Source organism: Bactrocera latifrons, unplaced genomic scaffold, assembly GCF_001853355.1.
Source record: "Bactrocera latifrons isolate USDA-ARS-PBARC rearing strain unplaced genomic scaffold, ASM185335v1 scaffold_8, whole genome shotgun sequence".
NCBI lineage: Eukaryota > Metazoa > Arthropoda > Insecta > Diptera > Tephritidae > Bactrocera > Bactrocera latifrons.
In genome coordinates this window covers 35,080-47,343 of record NW_017537489.1, presented here as the reverse complement: position 1 = coordinate 47,343, position 12,264 = coordinate 35,080, and the positions used below count along the sequence as shown (strand labels likewise).

At 35.2% G+C, this 12,264-nt stretch overlaps 1 protein-coding gene across 1 annotated transcript in view; it reads left to right on the top strand.

The window, feature by feature from the left end:
* LOC108976669 (glutamate-gated chloride channel-like) overlaps positions 1-12,264 on the top strand; it is a gene marked incomplete at its 3' end in the record, with an annotated part of 57,753 nt that overhangs the window by 16,132 nt on the left and 29,357 nt on the right. The window contains exons 3-4 of the mRNA XM_018945914.1: positions 9,129-9,271; positions 12,137-12,249. Of these exons, the coding sequence (XP_018801459.1) occupies positions 9,210-9,271; positions 12,137-12,249 (175 nt within the window). The remainder of the gene's footprint in view (positions 1-9,128; positions 9,272-12,136; positions 12,250-12,264) is intronic.

The window sequence follows — 12,264 nt, the reverse complement described above, 5'->3', positions numbered from 1 at the left end:
CCTTTAGCATAGTAATGCCTTCAAATCAGACATTTGTGGCATGGTTGACAGGTCGCTGCTGTTTCTCTCGTGTTTATATCATTTTTCATAAAGCTTTTAACCTGATTTCACTTGTCATGCTATACGGCCATTTCTTTGTACATATATAATAGAAAGCCTTATGTGAGAATGTGCTCTGAAATTCTGCTACACCTGGCTCAAAATCGGTAGACAACGGCTTCCAGCAGCTGTCGCCCACTGGTTTTCAAATACGATTTGCTGTCGTATGTGTGTGAGTAGCATCTAAGGGCCGACACGAAGCTTTATTTGCGCTCATGTATTATCATTCGCTTTGTATTACATGTGTATATGTACATATGTACCTGTAATGATACGGTAAATATGAGCAATGAATTGCTTTTGTATTGGCCCGGTTGCAAGCTGACATGTTTACGTGTTTATAGCCTCGTTTTCGTCAACACGCTATGTAACATTGAGGGTTATTGACATATGCCACTTTTGTTGCGGTTATTTTAAATGTAAAACTGTTTAAAATATATATTTAAATGGTAGTTAATTTTTTTTTCTTTGACATAAGATAATATTAATACTCAATACCGGAAACTTAAGACGTAAATTTCAGAACTTTAAACTTAAACTTAAACTTAAAACTTAAACTTAAATTTTAAACTTAATACTTAAATCATAAAACTTACAACTTAAACTTAAAACTTTTGGTTTAAAAACTTAATATTTAAAACTTAAACTTAAAACTTAAACTTAAATTTTAAACTTAATACTTAAATCATAAAACTTACAACTTAAACTTAAAACTTTTGGTTTAAAAACTTAATATTTAAAACTTAAACTTAAAACTTAATATATACTGCTACTACTAAAAATGTTAATAATTCACCTCCTGAAATAGTTTTATTTGATTTCAAACTTTGCCTTCCCCATATTTCGATTTAAGAACTTTACGGCCTATACGAGCTACTCAATGCTGAGCGTACCCTATAAAGCTAATGTTTGATTTAATTACTTTTTATGAGTGACTTTAATAGTGTCTTAACTGCGTATAAGGTCTCTAAGTTATTGAGCTGACTCACAGTAAGCAACTCTTCCAAAACCTTGGCCAATAAAGGCCGGTAGAAACTAACCGTTAATGGCTCGTAACTATTGTTTAATGCTCCCATTAAGTCAACACCAAAATTGCACGCGGAATCACAGCACTTTCAATTATCAAACCGCTTTGACTTAAATGGAATGCTAACGACACAGAAAGCTAACCGAAATTCCACTGTTAGCGACACTTCCTGAGCCTTTACATAGAAACATCGAAACTAAAAGTGAAAGAAAGAGAAGTGGCAAAGAGTAAATGAAGTGCGCATAAACACAAGAAGTATGAGTAGAACTTGTGCAAGAATTGGTTAACACAGGGGTATATGTATACTATAGTACAAACAGCGTTTCTAAGCTCACAAATGCATATGGGACTTGTGTTCGTGTATAAATGTGCGTTACTGCAGCTACCTTTATACAAATGCCACACACATGTGTGTATATGTGCCAGCAACTGTAAACGAAATGCCAACATGTACGCAACCTTCACGTTGTCCTCAACGAAACCGCGCCGCGACCGCCTACTCACGCTCCTCATCCTCCCCACCCACGCCGAAAACCAACGAACTAAGCTCAACGCACATAAACGACTAACTGACTTCTTAATTACCTTCAATGTTAGTTAAATCTCGTGAAGTACATAACAGCAACTCAAAAGCCTGGGAAATGGGAGGTGGCGCTTGAGCATGTGTTTGACGGCCATTTCGCCTCATTTTCGACACATTTCCTTGCGGGTTTTGTAATAGCGCATGTTTGCTTAAATATTACTTAACCTGGCACGTCCGGTTTTACCGAGAAACGCTCAACAATTTCGGCACTTAAATAAAATTTTTATTTTAAATGTTTGTAAAACTGTATGACTAAGAATATGCTGCAAGATACGGCTTTGTGTTGACCTGCTATAGAATTTGATGCCATAGAATTTGAGTGATTTGAAGAATCAAATAGAAATCGTCATGAAGAACTTAGAAAGTAATAAGGCGGCTGATATTTTTACCAAAGATAGTATCAGAGAGAGAGAGAGAGAGAGGAGAGAGAAAAAGAGAGAAAGGGCGTTGCTAAATGGTACTAAACTAAAAGGTCCAGAGGTTGTTTAGCATGGAGTAGCTCGTATGGGTTCTCAATAGGTGTGAAACCAAGCCATACGACGCTCGATAATACCGAAGCTCGCAAAATGGCTCGGAAAAAACAAATCCAAAAAATTTTTCTTCTAAAAAAAAATTTAAATATTATCCTAAATGCGCTTTTCACTCTCTTTAGATCAGTTAGCTAAGCGGTGCAAGCTGATTTCTTCGAGTAAAATACTTTATAGTATCTTTAAGTGCCACTTAGTTACTGTCTTTGCACTGTTGCCAACAGCAAACGCAACCAGAGAAATCAGTTTTGTGGCACACATAACACTTGACTTTATTTCTTCTACCTGTCCTAATCTACAAAGCCACAAATACACATACACACACATTCACACAAATACAAAAACAAATGCAAATGCAAATGCAAAAGGCGAAAGTGACTGTTGTGGCTAGAGTAACGCATTTTCACAAAAGCTTCGCACACACTCCTGCRAGTATATGTAAGCCACGCATGTGAACAAATGTCGGTGAGATAAGCGGTCGCTTTTAGAAAGAAGAGAAAAAATCCAATCAACATAACAACTTGGCAACAGCTTACAGCYTACAACAAAAACTAATATAGTTTTAGCATCGGGGCGCCCACCCAACCACTATGGAGTGCCGCATACCGTTATACTGTGCAAACAAAAAACACGAATGGCCTGCATTTTCAAAAATGTTACATGTGTTCGTTTGAAATGGCCGCCCAGCAGGAAAAGTCGTCCTCATGCGAGTTGATAAATTCCCTTGAACAAGAAAAAACGTTAACAGTTTGAATAGCAGCTGTATGCTATAGTGTACCGATCTGAACAAKATGTTCGGAGGTACTCGTAGTAGTATTTTCTAGCATACTAAATATTTCCGAATTTCGAAGATACATTGTTAAATACGTTTTCCATACGAGGACTTGAGTTCGATCGTTCAGTTTGTATGACAACTATACAGGGTTTGTGCGGAAACTAATAGGAATGAGTCGATTTAAAAATATCTATTGAACCAATCATTACAATTCTTTAAAAGCTTTGAAAATAGGCTCCATCTGCGCCGATGCAGCGCTGACAGCGGGATTTCCAAGCATTGAAGGCGTCCTTCGAAAAGGCCTTGAGAGCCGAGGTGCATGCTGCTTGGATCCCCTCCAACGTCTCAAACTGTTTACCTTTCATCAGCCTTTTCAGGCAGGGAAACAAAAACAAAGTCCGGAGGGACACATTTGGGCTGTAGAGCCGTTGCGTAAGCGTTGKAATGCCGACCTTGGTTAGGTAGCTGTTCACAAGAAAGGCGGTGTGAGCCGGGACGTTGTCGTGGTGCGACTTCCAATCGGCTGCGAAGTCTTGTCGTACTTATTGACCCTTAGTTTGAGTTTCTTGATAATTTCCACGTAAAACTTGGGGTTGACATTTTGTCCAGGAGGAACATATTCAAAGTGAACGCTGCCTTTGATGTCAAAAAAGTTTTCACTTTGGATTTGTCATTTTTGTCATTCTTCCGGTCCTCATCAGCGACCTCTTCCCAGCCCTCCAAAAAGGCTCAGTGTCACCGGAACACAACCACTTCATCTTAAAGCTACATCTGGGCAAGCCTGCTTGATCATATCAAAAGTCTCTGTAGCAGATTTATCGAGTTTAATCCCGTAAGTCTGCTCTAACGAACGTTGGATTTTCGACTTGCACCACTCACAGAAACAAGTCGCGCGAAAATGTTTGCCGAGAGTCAGGGCAAGTGCTCGGAGACAACTGACCAGCTGCTCGTTCGTTAGCTAAGAACGCCCTTTACAGAATCCAGTTGSTGAGCGCATGCTTGGAACTACAGTCGTGGCRGAAGAAAATCAGTTCTATTACTTTCTGGACAAACCCTATATGCTATAGTGGTCCGCACTAAACAATATGTTCGGGTAATGCAGCGATGCATAAGATAATTGATTAAGGAGTTACATGAGTTTACGGATTTCTTGTTTAATTCTAGAACACCTCTAGATTATTGTCCTAAAKTTTCAAGTTGATCCGAGTAATATAATATTTTCGGAGATACAACCTTGAGAACTTGTGCGCTCAAGCCTAGATAGGTTAAGTGCGTCGTCTTTAAACGAGTTTTTCTCGAAACTGTGTCTGTGAAGTCGGTTAGCACGACTTCTCAAGAACTACTTAACCGAATTTCATGAAATTTTACACAGGTCTTTGAGATATAATTGGACAACTATTTGAAAAAAAAGTCGCGAAATTTTCTATTTTTATTCCCACGAATGAGCAGCTTCTAGAGAAGAAAATTACTTGCGAACAATTTTAGATCGATATCTAAAAAACTGYTTATACAAACGCACAGACGGACATATTTAAATCAACTCAGTTAAGGTTGATGATTCCAAGTGTCACTTAATTCGTGGCAAACTAAAAAAATCGATTAGTGAAATGAATTCTTGTCGAACTGAATGATTTGTTTGGATCAAATTTCAATTAGGTGTAGTAGAAAGCTTTAAGCAAAAGCTAGAAAATGTTAAGTTAAGTTTTATATTCATTTCACTGACAAAATGATTTCAATGATTTTCCTACAGTGCGCCTCTTAACAGTGGCTTCGTTAAGACCGGCCTCAATAATATGCACACACACATTAATTTTTATTCTACAACCATATACATATACAAAGCTACAGTTTTTACAGGCTTACCACCTACACGGTTGGCAACGAGGTACGCTCGAGTGCTATTCTGAAAGGCTGACTGTGAAAAGTGTGTCGAAACAGCTTGATATACGCACACAGCTTTACGCAAATAAACACAGAAATTTGCATACAGCCATGTCCCTGTTTATATACACACAAATACGTATTGTTTATGCATACATGAACATTTACAGTCCGTTCCTGCAATAGCTGCACTATAAATTTAAACCGAAAAAAAAAAAAAATAGAAACACACGTATTTTCAACATTTTGGCTTCGCAACAGTCAACTGTATACGCGTTAGGCAATAAACAGTGGTTTTGAATGAAAAATATAAAGAAGGTGGAAGGGAAAACTGTAATACTTATTTTGTAACTGTATGAAAAGTTTGTAAAATGCACAATATAAAGCATTTACTACTTTCAGCATTGAACTCATTAAGAGGTTACATGGGTTTCCATGGAAAAAAAAAACACAATTTTCCAAATTTTTTTCTCATTTCAAATATTAAATATTTTTTTAAGAATTCTTTATTATTACAAGTATGCACTATTAATAAAGAAATTCTGAAATTTTTGGAAAAAAATATTTTAAACTCTGCCACTTCCAGACAACTCAATACAGGATCATCTAAGTTGAAAAAGTACATATTTTGGTTAAAATTTTAACTTAGAACTTGGACGAAGGAAAAAAACTAAACACTGGATTTTTGGCAGATATTTTTACTAAAAAAATTAAAGTTTCACGACATTTTTTTTTCAAATAGTTGTAATCGAAAAAAAGAAAATCCTCATCCAGGTCCTTAAGAATTGCATCTCGAAGACCTGTGTGAAATTTCATGAGTATCGGTGAAGTAGTTCTCGAGAAATCTTGCCAAGCGACTTCAAAAATGCAGTTTCGAGAAAAATGCGCTCAAATACGGCGCACCGGTAGCCTCGAGCGCACACATTTCAAGTCCACTCCTTGGTTTTTTGTAAGGAACGAATTGWATGAATTTTTTCCGCTAAATCAAGTCGTATATCATAAATAGCACGTTCAATATTGACTTCTAAGGCTTGCAGAGAGTCTGCTTTATTACTAAAGACCAATGACTTTAAATAACCACACAAAAAGTAGTCTAATGGTATTATATCATAMCTTCTTGGAKKCCATTCAATGTCACAATTTCTTTAAATAATCGARTCTKYAAACTTYCCTCGCTATAATTCGGTTGTTGCACGTATTCTCGTCTTGTTGGAACCAGATGTTGTCAAGATGAAGTTCTTTTTGTTGAAGTTGTTTTTTTTTATCGATCTACATATACCGCTATCCATTTACAGTAACGATGTCACCAGCTGCCTTTCCAAAGAAGTACAGACCGTTGTTTCCCAAAAACTAAGACTAAAAACCACACCAAACTGTCAATTTAAGTGAATGTAACGGGTTTCTTCATGAATAATTTGTGGATTTTCATKKCATCAGAAACGACGTTTTAGTTTGTTTACCACATCACTCAGATGAAAGTGATCCTCATTGGTGAAGATGATAAAAAAAATTCTTATTGTTTCCAAATCATTCCAAGGCATCATCAGCAAAGTCACGACGTTTTCGGTGATCCAGTGGTTCAATTTCTTAAATGAGAACAATTTTATATGGATGCCAGTCCAAATCCTTTCTCAAAATCCGCCAGATTGTGGGTTAAGACAGTCTTAATTCTTGAAAATGCCTTGAAATCGACAAATTGCGGTCTTCAGCAACACTTGCCTGAAAGGAAGCAATATTTTCATTACTTCAAGTGGTTCGCTCCTTTGTGTTATTGGCACTTGAGACTTGATACTTATACACTTAGAAATCATATCATCCCTATTGGAAAAYCCAGTATTATTGTCTAAGACAATTGTATAGTGTTCGTAGAAATTGTTCTGATCGCACCACTGCCAYACAAGCCGAACGATCGGAACAAGTGCTTGATTGGAAAACAAAATTTGACAAAATATCTTCACAAAATTTATCATAGATTCCTGTTTAAGATAGCGCAACAATCTCTGAAGATTTTTAAGTAAATGAAACTAAAAATAGACCACCGTGCAGAACCTGCGTAGCATTGATACTACATAAATATATGTACATATATAAAATTATATGCACTGCGGTGCATAAATGAAATGCAAATAAAGACTTTGCAGCTATTTCTATATATATGTACGTCATTTCTTTGTATTGGCTTCGTTATATTTTTATGTGAAATAAATATAAATATAGACTTTTCCTCTCAGCAGGTCTTTATGGCATAAACCAAATAAATGCACAACATAAATTGAAAATGTCTTGCTTTGCTTCAAAATCTCAAAGTTACGTTTCTTTACTTCTGTTCTAATGAAAGGCCTACTCAACTACTCACTTATAGARTTCGACGAACACTTCAAACTTCTGTGTTTGTTCCTGTTAATTGCTGACAATAAACACAAACCTACTGTCAGCCGTTTAGTGACACTATGGGCATATGACAGACACCGGTGCAATTGTGGTTGTTTCCGATTGCTTAGAAATTGATACTTTACGTCCGTCTTTACTGCTTGCCTACAGTGGCTTCGGAATGCAAACAATACACCATAAGACACTACATGGCAATAATACTCGCATTAACTTGCAATCCAGCAACACGAATCCCTCTTAAGATCATCGTTGGCTTTATTGCAAAAAACTATTTTCTATGCAGTTTAACTGCAATTATGAGTTGTACGCAATTCGAGGAAGTACTGTTAGTAGTGGTGAAATATATTTGATTTTCGTGAAACACAAATTGCCGAGTAATTTCGCTGACGATTAAATTTCAACTTAAATGGCCTAACCTAACTTAGGTAAGATCGAAATCGACGTGGTGAATAGTGATTCGTCTTCAGTGTTTGCTTTTCTGGATTTCTTAAAMGACACTTGACATTTGTTTGGTTGTRTATCACTCAGAAGAATTTAACGAAATTCGTTTTGTAGTCTTGGAGGATTTACGACCTCTATTCGTCATTTCGTCATAACATCGATAAAGCTGATGGAGCTGCAGCGCCRAATTAGGTCTCGTGCGCATTTCCAGTGAATGTACCATATATTCCCGATGKGGTATATTTTTCAGCACACGTCTTGCTTTGCAAACAAACTTGCATTATCATTCATTCATTGTATAAAATAGCCACTTTGGAGCATAAAAGTATAAAAAAGAAATTATAAAATGTCAAATCAATGGTTGATAAGTTTTGTTTCAAGACTTTGACCTTGAAACGTGAAAATCACAGTTTACAGTTCTTTTAACTAAATATTGCATGCACATCCACATAAACACACACACACATACACATGTGTGAACTCATATATGCGCGGTCATGCACACTTAGTTATTAATCAAGTGTGACCTTCAGCTCTTTCGCCCGCTCGGTGCAAATGGCTTTGCCAATTTTCTGCCATTTCCGACCTTAATGAAATGAGTTATTAAGAGTATTTGTGTAGCTACTCGGCACTCGATTTGCGTTCAAATATAGCTAAGGTATATAATGGTGCATAGTATACATATATATATGTATGCAAATACAATATAATATACACTAGGACTGAAGTCGAAATCGTGAACAATGCCGGATGTTTTACACTTTCATAATTAAGTCTTCGTTTGCTGTGTGGTTTTCGGAATGTGGTTATCAGGTTTAGATTGTGTTACGAATTTGCTGAATTGATGTGATATGGAATCAACCTAATGACAATAAATAAAATGTACGAAAATACATTTCATTTGAGATCGAACGAAAAAATGTCGTTGGGCTTTTCTGCTATTTTCCCAACATGAGAAACACCTATCTTGTTCTTCTTTAATTGGGTTTTGATGTACAGTCTTGATTGGTTCATCTTGGATGGAACAGCTTGTTTTCTCTGCCACATTTTCAAACTCATGTCTTATGGCTCTTGAACTTTTTACTTAGATATGTATTTCTCTGCCAACAAAAGCAACGACTTGTAGTGCCCTGAACTTCGAAAGAATTTCAAATAATTTATGTTTTTTTAATAGTTTTGCAACATAAAAGTTTTTCCGGAACCTGCTTTTAACAACTGTTCCGCGTATTGATTAAAATCGTGGTGCGAGTGTATTGTGGCCAAAAGGGACTACTTTGAGCGGGASGACATAGATTTGGAAGTATAAATAAAAATTTTWAAATTATGAACAWAGTCTTACTATTTTTTGCCTATACCATATGTTGCTAGAATATCAACTAATTTCCATTTTCTTGCAATTTTCAGGCACTCAACGCAACTGTAAATTACAAATACAAACATATTATAGCTAAATACATCCAAAAGYATTTCCTCATCGTTCAAACCATGGGCTCCGGTCATTACATTTGGGCGATATTCTTTTTTGCCAGTTTATGTAGTGCATCGCTGTAAGTACCGTAGTCAATGAATTGATGTGTGTAATTATATTGTATCACATGTGTGTGTGTGTGTGCGTTCGTGCCTAGTGTGTGTATAAGCTTTCACTATCATATATTACACATACGAGTATTCATTTGGTATATGTATGTAAATACAAATGAAAAAAGAAAAATACAAACTGACTTTTGACAGCGTCAATATTATATTAACAGCTTTTCATATATATTTTTGCAATTTTTGCACATAACAACAACTACACACACTAATGCACAAACAAAAAAGCAATTAAGCTATTGAATTGCTTAATTAATAGAGGAAATGACATTCGATGATTATTATAGATAATTTCGCAATTCAATAACAGACTAAGGCTGAGAGTATTGCAATGTGATGGGCTTTTATTTGAAAGTATTTTGTTTTTATTTTATTTTTTTAATTTTGCTAAAATATGTTGGTATTGAAGGTGGATTTCTTTGATTTTCATAATAGTATACTTTTCAGTGTACACAGAGACCGAGTGTATGTAATATAGAGTATTATATATGTACATTATTTTCCAAATTGACAGTTTTTGTAGACCTTCCCTTAAACTTCAATTTTGCCACTCAGAATTGGAGTGACTTGTAGAGTTTGACCCTTGTTTGTCGAGAGAGGACTTTACTCCTCAATTGCTTACTCAGTCCGAAGTAGCACCTGTTGGCAAGAGTTATCTTGCGTTGGTTTTCTAGGCTGACATTGCTGGTGGTGTTTATGCTGGTTCCAAGATAGACGAAATTATCTACAACTTCGACGTAATGACTGCCAAGTCGCGAGTGCGAAGACAGGAGATATTCCGTCTGGCTCACGTTCACAGCTAGACACATCTGCTTCGCTTTCTTATCCAGTTTGAAGAAAGCAGAACTAATGACATGGGTGTTGAAGCCAAGAGCAAATTGAAGRAATCGCACGAAAGCGWGTCGCTCTGTCTGAAATCTCGTTTGGTATGGAAAAAATTTTACATAGTTGAGTTATGCAACAAGAGTTAGAGGCTGCCACTTATTACTCTACAGAAGCCTTTGAAAATGGTAAAAATGAAACAAAACAAAAACAAAAAAAAAGGAGAGGGTGTTAAAAAAGGCTTATCAGACGAATAAATATATGGAAAATTTAAAGATAATAAAAAATGTAGCAGTTATGTATTTAACCTTCTTCACATAACCTCAAAATTTATGTAAAAAAATTTACCAAAATAAAATCAGTTTATATATTTTGTCGTTGATAAGTTTGCTTTGACATATTTGATGTAAACTTGCCTTTTCCAAATACACTGTATTTTTTGTTAAAAGTATTAATTTTTTAATATAAATTATTTTTTGTTTCTTAGTTTGACTTAATATGGGAAACCCGTATTAACAATATATTAACATTATTCTGGAAGGTTCCTTTATTAATTCTATAACAATGAACTACCAGAATTCCTGAGTTCCCTTTCTCATTATCCATTGAGAAAAATCTATTATCCGTAAGGAACCACTCACAATATCTCAATTGCCGGAAAAAAGTCTAGATGAGAGTACAGCATTTTTGTTATTTAAGGCTTTATATGACATGATAAGTTCAATTATTAAGTCTTTGTAATCTTCTGATATATGATTTCTTAGAWAATTTTGGACAACGTTCACAAAACTTTTCTTAGATCTTTTTTCAGATCATTCTATTTCTCCATCTATCAGCTCTATCATCATTAATTGTCGAAAGTAAGAAATTTTCATATCAAGAGAAAGAAAATTCCGGATCTTTATTCTATGTAGATTCCAAAATTTCAGACAATTTCAGTTCATGCACTTAACCCTTTAAATCACTTTGCGACAATAAGTGCGGTTTTTTTTTTGAAGTTGACAGTTCATAMCTTGGTGCATGATCGATTTCAATGTGCTGACTTAGCACAAGTTTCGGAATATGTTTGTAATTTTCTGATCAATGTGGAAGTCTTGGCACATCCAGTTCGGACGTTTAATGGATCTGTTGGGCGAAAATAAGTTTTTGCGCCGTCAAACAAAATAACAGTCAGGTACATGATAATTTGGTTTGGTCCAAAACACTTTGGTATGGCAATTGATATACCACAGGATTCATCTTTAGCCTAGCCTAATATATAAACCTAGGTTTTTCACATCTGCCACCACGAAATAATATTTAATATTGTCTATATGTGACGAAGGAAATAAATCGAATAGTTTGAAGATGTGCCAATTTACCCACCACATTGCACACTCTCATGCCATTACTGTTTCACATACATATGCAAACTGACACATTTAAATGGTAATTTTTATCAAATCTCTTTGTATTATCATATTAAACATGCAATGTTTTTTTAATTTTTGTCGGAGCATAAATTTTGGAATTATTTGCAAACGCTAGACAAAGCATATCTGTCCAAGTCGCCAGCAAATGCAATTTCAATGCCAACAGATATGCTCTGGCTGTGAGCAAAATACTATGATAAGTGCGACTGTATAATGTTGAGAACCGTTACGATGGTTAAACAGTATGCTGGAAGAAACCAAATGTTTAATAATAATAATAATAAAAATTATTATGAGAGATAAAGATTCAAAATTTTTCGCTTCTCCACAAAATTTTGTATATACTAATCTAACTGTTTAATATAATATAAATAGATATTTGTTCACTATTGTACTATTGATTCCCCACCACTTTTTTCAAATATTTATATGCAAATTCGTAAACTATGCAAATATTATTGGTATTTTCTGTGTAAAAGTTTAAAAATGAAAGCAAATTTCACAAAATAAACAAACAAATTTATTTTATGGATGGCTTGCCAAACGATTAATACAATTATACGTACGTACATATCATAATTTCAGAGCTAATAATGCCAAAATAAATTTCCGAGAAAAGGAGAAAAAAGTCTTAGACCAAATTTTAGGTGCAGGAAAATATGATGCCAGAATACGTCCATCCGGAATTAACGGCACGGGTAAGAACAAACAAA